General features: G+C 56.2%; 1 protein-coding gene across 2 annotated transcripts; it reads left to right on the forward strand.

The window, feature by feature from the left end:
* Positions 1–7,707: 7,707 nt before the first annotated feature.
* CCDC124 (coiled-coil domain containing 124) lies at positions 7,708–12,677 on the forward strand. 2 transcript variants are annotated; one of them, XM_084759630.1, is made up of 5 exons: positions 7,708–7,754; positions 10,927–11,096; positions 11,813–11,987; positions 12,068–12,182; positions 12,256–12,677. In XM_084759630.1, exons 2-5 carry the CDS (start codon positions 10,938–10,940, stop codon positions 12,458–12,460), a joined length of 654 nt encoding a protein of 217 aa, XP_084615756.1. In that variant the 5' UTR covers positions 7,708–7,754; positions 10,927–10,937; the 3' UTR covers positions 12,461–12,677. The 2 variants fall into 2 exon arrangements, with proteins under 2 accessions (XP_084615756.1, XP_084615757.1); XM_084759631.1 differs by lacking the exon at positions 7,708–7,754 and adding an exon at positions 8,105–8,646.
* Positions 12,678–13,268: the final 591 nt, after the last annotated feature.

The following is a 13,268-nucleotide window of genomic DNA, read 5'->3' on the forward strand; positions in this document are numbered from 1 at the left end:
GAGCCTACGTGCCTTTGGCTTTTTCTTATTGTGGGATATAAGCCCAGTGGGAGCACCAACCTCTGGAGAAGCCTTATTTCTGTGCCTATGAATTTTATTTGTTGTTATCATTGGTTTTTCAAGACAGGGTTTCTCTGTGTAGCTGTGGATGTCTTGGGACTCACTCTGTAGACCAGGCTGGCCTCCAGCTCAGAGATCTGCCTGCTTCCGCCTCCCTAGTGCTGGGATCAAAGGTGTGCAGCACCACAGGCTTGCTTAATTAAAAAAAAAAAAGTATTATTTTGGAGATGGCCCAGCAGTTAAGAACACTGTCTGCTCTTCCAGAGGTCCTAAATTCAATCCCCAGCAACCACATGGTGGCTCACAACCATCTATACTTGGTGATGCCCTCTTCTGACCTGCAGGTGTACATGCAGATAGAGCACTCATATACATATAAAATAAATAAAATTCTTTTCAAGACAGGGTTTCTCTCCACGCCCGGCAAATAAATCTTAAAAAGAATTATTATTTAGCTCGGCGTGTTGGGGCACACCTTTAATTCCAGCACTCAGGAGGCAGAGGCAGGCGGGCCGATGTGAGTTCAAGGCCAGCCTGGTCTACAAAGCAAGTCCAGGATAGCCAGGGCTACACAGAGAAAGTCTATCTTGAAAAATAAATAAAATTATTATTTTTTTAGTTATGTGTATAAGCGTGTTTTTCTGTGCAAATGAGTGCAAGTCTTCCCAGAGACCACACACACACCCACACACACCTCTACCAGGACGATCAGCAAGCAATCTTAACCTTTGAGTCATCTTTTCAAGATAATCTTTGTAGGGTTTTGAACAAGTTCTCATGAAGCTAAAGTGTATAAAATCTTCATGTGCTGGGCGTGTTGCATCATGATTTCCTGTGAAAAATCTCGGGGGGGGGGGAGGAGTAGAAAGAAGGGAGCACAAGGCTGAGGGGAGGGGCAAGCAGGGCGCACTGGACACAGCGTGAGATGGACAAAGGACGCAAGCGGTAAATTTGTTTTGTTTTTCGAGACAGGGTTTCTCTGAGCTCTGGCTGTCCTGGAACACACGCTATCTTCCAGGCTGGTCTCAAACTTACAGAGATCCACCTGCCTCTGCCTCCTAAGTGCTGGTATTAAAGGCGTGCACCACCGCCCAGCCTCAAGTGGTAAATTTGAAAAGAAAAACAAAACAAAACCCTCTCATCTCTATAGGTTTGGAAGCTGCTTTTATTTTCCAGTCAGGGACAGTTTGGGAGGAAGGTTCACACCGAGTCATCCTGAATGCATGAGAATTTGTCCACAGGACAAGGATTTGGGGGGTGGGGTGGGGTAGGGGGTGGGGCAAGCAGCTGACACTGGAACACCTCGGAACTCCAGATCAGCCCCACCAGTCTGGAGAGGTGGCTTGGGAGCTAAGAGCCTGAGCCACTCCTGCAGAGGATCCAGGCTCAGTTCCCAGCACCCACACCGGGTGTCTCACAGCTCCAGGGAATCCGGTGCCCACCTCTGACCCCTGCCGCGCCAGGCACACACATGCACATAATTACCTATAACACAATTTATATTTTTTAAAAAGAAAAAAATCAAGTATCAACAAGATTTATATTTGTTGAGCTGGACAAGGCGGCGCACCCCTTTAACCCCGGCAGAGGCAGGATGGTGTGTGAGTTCAAGGCCAGCCTGGTACGGAGGGAGTTCCAGGACTGCCAGAGCCACATAGTAAGACTCTATCTTGAACAAACATGGCGGGGGCAGGGGCAGGGGGAGGAAAAAGGAAGGAAGAATGTGGGTTCGGGTTCAGTTCCCCCCCGGAGCTGTGCCTGTCACAAGAACAGCCCCCAACGGGCAGCTGTTGGCCCATGTTTGATGTAGGCAAAAAGTCTGCAGATTGTCCCCGCATCAGTGCTACACAGCCCACGTTATCCAGCACAGCAAACTGTGGCAAGAGAGGAGGAGAGGGGTCAACTCCAGAAAGCAAACAGGCCATGGCCTCCGCTTTGTCCCCAGGGGCCCCGTCACATGCTGGGCTTCGTGCCCGCCCGGCCACCCACCTCCCATTAGGCTGCAGGGCCATTGCTGGATTTGGTCCTTTCTCAAACATTTGTTTTGAGACAAGATGCCTGCAGGTGAGTCACAGACAGGGCAGTTCACGGGGGAGGGCCCCGGCTGGGCTGCAGCTGCACAAGCCCCCGGGGCAGATGAGAATCTGCGGCCACTGTGGTCCTGAGGCCTGAGGTGGGACCAGCACGTGGTGCAGCGTCAGGCCACGGAGCAGGAATCTGCAGCCAGTCCCATCCCAGGCTCTGGGAGGAAACCGATACACAAGCTCCTCGGGGGACAGGTGACACAGTCCCCTCAGTGACACACTGCACTGACTTGAAAGGTCCAGGACAGGACAGTGTGGGGGAGGGGCCGGCGTGACTGGCAACAGTTTGGCAGTGGAACATTCTGAGACTTGACAGAGGTGGGAGGTCCTCTGAGGAGAAGAAACCAAGGGCCCGTGGACTGGAGTCTCATTTTACATGAACTTTGATCAAATAAATGAGACAAGAGGGCTGAAGAGACAGCTCAGCAGCACAGAGCACCCGGGGCTCCTGCAGAGGACCTGGGTTCGACTCCCAGCACCACAGCGGCAGCTCACAGCTGTCTGTAATTCCAGCTGAGGGGACCTAGTGCCCTCTTCTCTCTCTGTGCAGACAGACCGGCAGGCACAACTATTATACACATTAAATTTAAAGAAACAAAATCTACCAGGCATGCCACTGGCATCTCAGCCGTGGGGCCATAGAGACAAGAGAACGCTCAGGGAACTCACTAGCTGGCCAATCCAGCACAGCGGGGACCTCCGGTTCGGTGAGAAAGCCTGCCTCAGGAAAAGAAGAAAGAGTCCCAAGACCCCCGAGCGCCATCCTTAGGGCCCCACGTGGTGCACACACACAGGAATAAACAAATAACTCAGAGACACACAAGAACACAGCAACAACAAAACTAAAATCAAGGCAGTCACAACGGCCAAGTGGAGGCAGAAGGATTGCTGCAAGTTCCAGGTCAGCCTGGGCTGCCAAGAGAGACCTGCCTCTAAACTCAAATGAAGAAAATTTCAAATCATAGGGATTCATCCTGTTTGGGGTGTTTTACCTGAATTCTGAGAGAAAGAACGAAAGAAAGAAAGACAGAAAAAAGAAAGAAAGAAAGAAGAGAAAGAAAGCAGAAGCAGTGAGGCAAGGAGGGACGCAAGCCCTCCCTCTGGGTCTCAGGGTGGCAGGAGGGGCTGGGCAGCCCAGGGATCTCAGAGATCCCTTCTCGTATAGTGGTGCTGGCTTGGTGACAAAGCCACAACGAGTCTCCTGCCATTAACTGTGTGATGCGAAACTGGATTTGGATTTCATTTTACCCGAACTGACACCATTTTCTCCCAACACATTAATTTTGTTTTTCTTTTATGTCCACTGCTTGGGACAGAACGAAGAATAGTCCCTAGCCCCCACCCCTGAGCCACGCCCCAGCCCCTCCCTGGGGGATTCTAGGCAGATGTCCCACCCCTAAGCCACGCCCCAGCCTCTCACTAGGGGACTCTAGGCAGGGGCTCCACCCCTAAGCCACGCCCCAGCCTCTCACTAGGGGATTCTAGGCAGGGGCTCCACCCCTGAGCCACGCCCTCGGCCCCTCACTGGGGGATTCTAGGCAGGGGCTCCACCCCTGAGCCACACCCCAGCCCCTCACTGGGAGATCCTAGGCAGGGGCTCCACCCCTGAGCCACGCCCCCAGCCCCTCACTGGGGGATTCTAGGCAGGGGCTCCACCCCTGAGCCACACCCCAGCCCCTCCCTGGGGGATTCTAGGCAGGGGCTCCACTTCTGAGCTTCACTTTCACCCTCTCTTCAGTGTAGTCCCGGGTGTGAACAGTTTACTCTGGCTGTGATGGCTGACCCGAGCTTGCTGGCTGAGGTGGTGTGACCTCAGAAGTATTTCTTTTGCAGAAGATTACAGCCTGGTCCTGAGCAGATGAGTTTTGCAAGCGTGTGAAAAATGTACCTTTTGGGAGGAGCATATAGAAAGTTCTTCAAGGTGTTTTCCAAGGTGTGTCAGAGGAAAAGGCTTAGAACAAGGGCATTGAGATCTCCCTGATCCTCTTCCTATTCCTGAGTGCTGGTGGCTCACTGGGTGAGGTGCTCTTTGAGGTGCTGTGTCCCTGACTGACTTAGAGCCAGGAACGAGCCCCCTCCTGCCAGTCCCTGCGTTGGCAGATGAAACATCAGGACTGGAGGACAGCCTGGCCTATATAGCCAGATCTACTTCATAGAAAGTTCTAGTGCCTGGGGCAGCAGCTCAGTTGGTAGAGAGCTGGTAGCCTAGTGCATGGAGTGCTATTAGCTCAGTGCATGGAGTGCTGGTAGCTCAGTGGATAGAGTGCTTCTAACTCAGTGCATGGAGTGCTATTGGCTCAGTGCATGGAGTGCTATTAGCTCAGTGCATGGAGTGCTATTACCTCAGTACATGGAGTGCTATTACCTCAGTGCATGAAGTGCTGGTAGCTCAGTGCATGGAGTGCTATGAGCTCAGTGCATGGAGTGCTATTAGCTTCGTGCATGGAGTGCTATTAGCTCAGTGCATGGAGTACTGGTAGCTCAGTACATGGAGTGCTATTAGCTCAGTACATGGAGTGCTATTAGCTCAGTGCATGGAGTACTGGTAGCTCAGTACATGGAGTGCTATTAAGTGCTATTAGCTCAGTACATGGAGTGCTATTAGCTCAGTACTTGGAGTGCTATTATTAGCTCAGTATATGGAGTGCTATTAGCTCAGTACATGGAGTGTTATTAGCTCAGTGCATGGAGTGGTAGTTGCTCAGTGCATGGAGTGATGGTAGCCCCGTTGGTAGGGTGCTTACCTAGCATGCATGAAGCACTGGGTTCCATGCCCAACACACACAGGGTGCTGCTCACAGTTTTACTCTCAACACGCAGGAGGCTGAGGCAGCAAATCCTTTAGTTGGAGATCAGTCTGCCCCACACACGGATCTGTCTCAACATCAGCAAGAAGAGGTCAGTATGGCAACTTGAGTTTCTGTCTCCAAACAAAGTGCAAATTTATCATGGAGCCAAACCAATGTCACATATGAACTTTGCCATTTAGATAAAATGAATAGGTTTGATAACAAACACAGGCTATGAATTATCAGGAACAAACGTTTGCATTTCTCTTTAGGTCCCTAAGGTACTGTTGTCTGTCATGGAGCCCAGCCTTTCCTCCTGTCACTCAAGGAAGCAAACATAGTATTTTTCTTTCTTTTGTTCGTGTTTTTTTTTTTTGAGACAAGACTTCTCTGTGTAGCCTTGGCTGTCCTGGACTCACTCTGTAGACCAGGCTGGCCTCGAACTCACAGAGATCCACTTGCCTCTGCCTCCCAAGTGCTGGGATTAAAGGCGTACACCAACGCGCCCAACCTAGTAAATAAATAAAACAAAAAAAGAGGGGGTGCCATCATGTCTAGCTATGAGCTCAAGCTTTGTCTGTGCAAGCACTCTACCCACTGAGCCCCAAGTACTCTAACAACTGAGCTAAAAGTACTCTATCCACTTAGCCCCAGCACCCACTTTTTTTATATACACATATCGTACTATTCAGCACAGGCTGGTCTCAGACTGATCATTGTCCTGCCTCAGCCTTCCCAGGGCCACCAAATGCTACCACACCAGGTACTGGTCAGCTACTATTTTTCTGTGGATCTCAGACAAATTGAGTGTGTCGTAGAACAGAAATACTGTGTGCCGGGCCGGGACCCCGCAGCTTGGCTGTCCCCTCTGGGGTCTGACGTTAGTGTTACACAGACTACACTGCCGTCTTGACAGTTGTGTCTCCTTCCTTCGCGTCCTTCATAACTTCCACCACACGGGTCCGGAGCCAGCTTCCGCTGTGGTCAGCGTGTGGGGCACCTAGTCCCACTTGGCCATCTTTCCCTCTCACAGCAATAGACGCCTCACCTTCTGTTTTCTTTCTTTTTCTTTTGTTTTCCGAGACAGGGTCTCTCTGTGTAGCCTTGGCTGTCCTGGACTCCCTTTTGTAGACCAGGCTGGCCTCGAACTCATAGCAATCCACCTGCCTCTGCCTCCCGAGTGCTGGAAAATGGAACCTTCAAAACGTACATGTCGCCGGGAGGTGGCGGAGTTCTGTGAGTTCGAAGCCAGCCTGGTCTACAGAATGTGTCCAGGACAGCTACACAGAGAAACCCTGTCTCGAATAACAAAACAAACAAACAAACAAACAAACGTAAATGTCTTTTTATCAAAGCGCGGCTCTTGCCTGGAAATCCTCGCCTGTGACCCCAGTGGGCCTCTCACTTTGGTTGTGAACCTCTAAGCCTAGTCACAGGGGCTCACCCTGAAGAGCTCCTCCGCGTAGATTTGGACCTCGGGTTTTTTTGTTTGTTTGTTTTTTTAACCCACGTCAAGTTCTTTGGATGAATCAGGAGTTCCTGGGCTTCGGGGCACAGTGGGGAGCTGCACCCCCTTCCAGCCCTGCCCCTCTCCTGCCCTGTGCCTCCCGCTTTCCAGATGCCAAACACCACCCTGTGCCGCAGGTTCCCTCATGCCAGCGTCACAGCCATGGGGAAGCAGCAGCAGGCACAACCCGGGCTGGTAATTTTGTGAAGGCGGCTGCAGGGGCTGGGCTGAGGGGAAGTGAGGAAAGCTGGCTCGGAGGAGGCGGTGGAGGAAGACCAAGGGGCGCGCGGTGGGCGGCAGAGCAGGGGCACCCGCGGGGGTGACTCAGGACCCAGCGGGGGTGACTCAGGTTGTGACAGAGACGCACTACAGCTTTAGTGTGGCAGACGAAGATGGATTCAATTGCCAATGATGGAACAGAAGGGCCAAAAAGAGGACGTAGCTGGAGGTGAGTACAGAAAAAACAAAGAGGGACGCCAGGCGTGGTGGCGCGCGCCTGTGATCCCAGCACTCGGGAGGCAGAGGCAGGTGGATCGCTGTGAGTTCGAGGCCAGCCTGGTCTACAAAGCGAGTCCAGGGCAGCCAAGTCGACACAGAGAAACCCTGTCTCGAAAAACCAAAATAACAACAACCAGCAAACAAAAAGAAAAAGAAAAAGCGAAGAGAATAAACAGTGACCATCGTCGGCCTTGGCGGCAGGGAGGGCGCCGAGCAGCTGCGACCCACTTAGCAAGTCGTTTGTCTCTCTCGGCCTAGGCTTGCCGTCCTGCCTCGGGCCCCACCGTGCTGGACGAATGATGCCATGCCCTGCTAGGTCGGCCGCATGTTAATACAATTCCATTTCTAGTCCCTCTGAGCCTCAGTTTCTCCGCCCTGCGCTGCGGGAGCCCTTAGCCAAGAAAAGTGCGCAGGAGCCACCAGGCCGGCACCTGCGCGGGCCACCGACGCCCCCTGGCGGCCCAGCTACGCAGTACGGGCCGTCGGCCGGCGTGGCGCCGGCGACGCCATCTTTTCTCTGGGCAGCGGCCAGCTTGGGAAGGTCACGATTTAGATTGTAGCTTTCGTCTTCCGTCTTTGCTCATCAGTATCTGAAATGGGCACGTGACGTGATATTTCAGGATACATTTTGCTTGGAAAAGAGACGAAGAGCTTGGCAGCATTGGCTGAGTGCTTTGGTTTAAAGAAAAATTGGTTGGAACTGCCTCTACCAAGATGGCGGCACCTGGGACGTCATGAGCGGCGCGCCGCCGACAGGTTAGTACGCAGGCGCGTCGACGTCATCGTCACGCGACCGGGCTGGTGCCGGGGGAAGAGGTAGGAGCGGCCGCGGCGCGGGCGGAGCCGGGCCGTGGGGCACGCTGGGCGGGCGCGGCTCGGGCCGGGGGTCCCGCCGGCGGGAGGGTGGAACCGGAGGTGGGGTGCCCGGTGGTGGGGCGCTCCCAGCGCGCAGGCGCAGCGGCTCGCGGGAAGCCGAGCCCGTTTCCGGGCCCGAGTCGAGCCGGGTGGGCTTCCTGGAGGAGGCGGCGGCGTTTTCCGCGATTTTCCTCCTGCCGCGCAGCTTGGCAGCCGCGGGGAACCCTGCGGACACCTTTTGGAAGGGGGTTATTTGGAATTATGGGCTCAGTTTTTGGCCTAGGCTGCCTCGTTCTCGTTGTAATCCTCCTGCCTCAGCTTAGCCAGGTGCTGGGATCAGAGGCGGGCGCCCGCGATGTCCGGCATAGGAATGTCTTTGCTGGTGGTTGTGGTTCGTAGGTCGGGAGGCGGAGGTGGTGAGGGCCCTTTCAGTGCTCGCGGCTTCCTAGGGATAACGATAACGTGATAAGTGTGCAGTCGCCACTCAGGCAGGACGGGTGTGAGCCCTGCCCAGCCTGGCAAGACGCCGGGGCCCCGACCGGAGAAAAACAGTTCCAAGTGCCGCCTCCGCCCCAACACACACCCCTACTAATGTGCCTCTGGGAAAGACCGGGAGCTCCGGTCGGCGTTCGCCGTGCCCGCACCTGAGCTGGGGTGACTCCCAAGGCAGGCTCTCACTGTGTAGACTCGCCTGGTCTGGAGCTCGGAGGTGTCCACCTGCCTCTGCTGGCCCAGCCTGCCGTTCTAACTGGCGTTTACTGGGCCAGAAGAGGAACGGAAACCTGGCAAACCAGATACTCACCTGTCGTCCCAGCCCTGCTGAGGCAGGAGGATGGAAAGTTCCAGGCCAGGGGTAAAGAGGAGGGCAGGGCTGAGGGCTGGTGGTTGGGTTTAAGGCTCAAACCGAGGCAGGTGAGGCTGCAGCAGGGAAGAGAATGCTCGGGGCTTCTGCAGGCGAGCCAAGCTGTCGGCCCAGTGAGGAGCTAGGGGTTCAGGGGGAACTGTCTGGGGTCCAGCTGGAGTCAGAATCCACACTGTGTCCCTGATCAGGAAACCGAGGCACACAGGAGTGACTTGGCCACAGGGACAGAGCAAGCGCCGGGAGCCAAGCTGCCCCCGTGCACCCCTTGCCCTGCCCCTGTCTGTTGATCCGTTTCCAGTTCGGGTGGGCGGAGCTCAGGGTACAACTTCCCTGCAAGAACCTGCCTCATGTCACCACTGGCCAGTAAGGCGGTGCCCTCAAGACTGCTAGGAATGGATGGCTTTGACAATGTAGCCAGCTCTCAGGACCCCTGCCCGCGTGGGTCCCACAGCAGCCAGCCCAGCCCTCACCCACAGCTGCTGAGTGGTGCCTTATAAGGCAGATAAGAGTGTGTCCCCAAGCTGGGAGTGGTGGCGCACACCGTTAGTCCCAGCACTCGGGAGACAGAGGCAGGTGGATCGCTGAGAGTTCGAGGCCGGCCTGGACTACAAAACGAGCCCAAGACAGCCAGTACTACATAGAGAAACCAAAACAAACAACAACAAAAAAGAATGTGTCCCCAGCCCTGCCACCCTTCTCTCCTCACTTACCCACGGAAGCCTCCGAGGACCCTGTCAACACGGCCTTATTCCAGCCCCAGGGCCTTACATGCTCCACGCCGTGGGAACCTCCCCCGTGTGTGGCTGCAGATGCATGGGGGTTTCAGTAGGACCAGAGAGGGGAACTTACATGGAGAGGGCTTGAGGGTGGTGGTGTCCTGGTGGTCCTGGGCCACTTGGGACTGTCACCCTAATTTGGGGGCACTGAGCTGGAGGTGTGGGGAAGGCAGAGGCAGTTGCAGATGAGCCGGCCTGCTACAGGCCTGTGCAGGTGCGTTTTGGGCTTTTTAATACGGTCTCATGTGTAGCTAAGATGGCCGGAAACTGTCGCTCCTCATGCCTCAGCCTCTCCAGGGTTTGGATCACAGGCACACCTCAGCACACTAACGAGAAGAGGGGTGCCCCTGACAGCCTAGCAGCATGGCCTCTGCCTCACCAGCAGGTCTGACTCCGCAGTCTGTCACTTACACTGCGAGTGGCTGGCTACCCCAGTTAAGGTGCTGGGCCCTCCAGTTGAGTTAGTCTATGGAGTGTCTCCCCAACGGATCTGCAGTGATCCGGGGTTAGGCTCACAGGCCGCATGGTATCCCCCAATCTGCACAGATTCTGAACCAGGAGACAGTGAAGGAGCTCTGTGCACAGTCTACACTAGGACACCAGGTGGTGGCGGGAGGCACTGTGCAGGGCACTGTGGTGTCAGTGGATGTTAGATAAAGCTGCACAGCACGGCTACTGCGGAGCATTGTACAGCACAGAAGATGACACAACACAGTAATGCCTCCAGAGACAGTCAGGGGAAGTAGATCAGGGGCTGTGGCAGGGGACAGAAGTGACAGCTGAGACGAAAGGGCCCTTTTGGACTAGGCAGTGGTGGTCACCATACATCACTGTGATTGTAGTTGTAAAAAATTATCACGATCCAGGTATGGTGGTGCACGCCTTTAAGCCCAGCACTTAGGAGGCAGAGGCAGGTGGATCCCTGTGAGTTCGAGGCCAGCCTGGTCTACAAAGCGAGTCCAGGACAGCCAAGGCTACACAGAGAAACCCTGTCTTGAAAAAAAAACCAAAAAATAAAAAATAATCACAAAAAGCTCTGGAGAGACTCAACAGTAGCACCCCTGCCTAGAATCCCCCAGTGAGGGGCTGGGGTGTGGCTGAGGCTTTGTGGGTGCAGGGTTACATATCCTAAAATGGGAGGAAATGCTGACCAGAGGGACATGTTGCCCCTTGCCATCCCAGTGGCTGCCATGAGTCAGACAGGATTGTGTTGTCAGCCCAATCTGGCATACATAGAGAGACCGTGTCTAAAAAATGGCTTTTGTAGCCAGGTGTGATGGCGCACACCTTTAATCCCAGCGCTCGGGAGGCAGAGACAGGCGGATCGCTGTGAGTTTGAGGCCAGCCTAGTCTACAGAGCGAGTCCAGGACAGCCAAGGCTACACAGAGAAACCCTGTCTCGAAAAACCAAAACTGAGTTTTGTGTGTGGTGTGTAAATCGTGGAGAGGGTTGGGCCCCAGTCGCAGTGCAGCCCTCCTGGGTGTCCCCCTGCAGCCTGCTGAGGGATGCCCAAGAAGTTCCAGGGCGAGAACAGTAAGTCGGCAGCTGCCCGAGCGCGGAGGGCTGAAGCCAAGGCGGCAGCTGATGCCAAGAAACAGAAGGAGCTGGAAGATGCTTACTGGAAGGATGAGGACAAACACGTGATGCGGAAGGAGCAGCGCAAGGTAGGTGGGACAGTGTCGTGGGGCTCTGGGTAGCCTTGGAGGGACGCGTGGTGGCTGGCTGGGGTGGGGCTGCCTGTCAGAGGTCTGTCTACCTTTGAGCCCCTGGGGCCTACAGGGTCCATGGAGTGGCCTGGGGCAGGTGCTGCCAGGGCAGCCCGCTAGGTGGCGGCAGAGATCCCGGTCCCCTCCGCGGGTCACTGCCCCGCTGGCCGCAGAGATGCCGGGTAGCAGCTTCCTTTGCCTCTAGGGTTTATGGACCGGGACGGCCTGCGCTCAGGCGCCGCTGCCTCAGCCTCCTCCGCAGCTCGGAGTTCCTTCAGGGCCTTCCGCCCCGGGACAGAAGAGATCCTCAAGACTGGGAATGGGATGCTCAGAGACTGTGGAGGGACCCCACAGGGCAGGCTGCGGTGCAAAGGCCCTGTGGTGGGACAGGGCTGGGGCGGAGGAGCCTCAGGAAGCTGCCTCGGGCTAACGGAGAAACTGAGGCTGACTCTTAGCCGCCGTCAAATACCTTTGACTTAGACCCCAGGCAGGCCCTCCTGCCCCGTGCCTGGGGCGAAGACACACAGCGTACCCCTGTGAAACACTAGCTGCACAGGTCCTTCCACACACTAGTGCCCTGGGTGGTCGGGAAGGAGGGAACCGGGGTCCCACCCCGGGGCCGCAGCCAGCGTGTGACCGCGGAGCCTCCCATGGAGACCCTGTTGCTGCTGCAGGAGGAGAAGGAGAAGCGACGCCTGGAGCAGCTGGAGCGCAAGAAGGAGACGCAGCGCCTGCTGGAGGAGGAGGACTCACGCCTCAAGGGCGGCAAGGCCCCGCGGGTGGCGCCCGCCAAGGTCACACGCGCGCAGATCGAGGACTCGCTGCGCCGGGAGCAGCGCGCGGAACCAGGTGCGCACTGGGCCCCAAGCGGGGATCCCCGAGACTTGGCCCACGGCCGCACGCTCACATCGCACCCCTGTCCCCCGCAGTGGAGAAGGCCAAGAGCCACCTGGAGGTGCCGCTGGAGGAGAACCTGAACCGGCGCCTGCAGGATGAGGGCAGCGTGGAGGCGCGCACTGTAGAAGACGCCATAGCTGTGCTCAGGTGGGCGGGGCCGGCGGAGGGTTGGGGGCGGGGCCTGGGCGGTGGGGGCGGGGCCTGACTCCTTGGCCTGCAGTGTTGCAGAGGACGCGGACCGGCACCCAGAGCGCCGCATGCGCGCAGCCTTCACCGCATTCGAAGAGGTGCATCTGCCACGGTTGAAGCAGGAGAACCCCAACATGCGGCTGTCGCAGCTGAAGCAGCTGCTGAAGAAAGAGTGGTTGCGCTCCCCGGACAACCCGATGAACCAGCGTGCGCTGCCCTTCAACGCGCCCAAGTGACGGAACCAGGCGGAGTCCAGCTTGCCCGAGTCAGCTGTGCCCCTCCAGCCAGGCCTGCCGGGGGATCCGTAGAGTTCCAGGCCTGGGGCTCTCCCTGCTGTGACATAGGTCCAACAACCCAGAGGGTCCCTGCTCCGAGCAACATCCCAGCCCCTGTGTGCCCTGCGGAGCCTGGCTGAGCACCCGCCCAATAAAGTCTGTGGCGAGGCTGCCTGAGGCCCATGTCTGCCTGTGTGGTGGGGACCGTGGGTAAGGGAAGCGGCTGTGTGGTGACCATGCCCCATCCACCGGTTCTGACTTGACAGCCCCCCTGGATAGCAGGGCAAAGAGGTGGCTGAGGCTTGGGGTCACATAGCCGGGAAGCGGCAGACTGTCCCCACCTTGAGTCTGAGCGGCAAGGCCGGTTCCCCGCGGTGGGTTTCTCCCACCTGAGGCACAGGGAACATGAGTTTGCTGGGCTGGCTGAGGCCATGGGTCGTGGGGGGGAGTAGATATGGGATTTGAACCCAGAACTGTTTTCTCTAGTTGCATCGGCCTGGGAGAGACCCAGAAACCCGTGGGCAGCACACACTGCTTGTCACTGTGTGTAGAAAGTTGGCTTGCACCCGGGCCATGCCCCTATCTGAAGATGGCTGCATAGGACAGGTGGTGGTGGCGGCACAAGCCTTTAATCCCAGCATTTGGGAGGCAGAGGACAGAATAAGTTCCAGGCCATCCAAGGCTACACACAGAAACCCTGTCTCAAAAAGTCAAAACAAAACAAAAAGGTTGGATAGGAAAAGCAGTCACACAGTCAGCAAGCAATCTG

The sequence above is a fragment of the Acomys minous genome (assembly GCF_964271855.1).
Source record: "Acomys minous genome assembly, chromosome: 15".
Taxonomy (NCBI): domain Eukaryota; kingdom Metazoa; phylum Chordata; class Mammalia; order Rodentia; family Muridae; genus Acomys; species Acomys minous.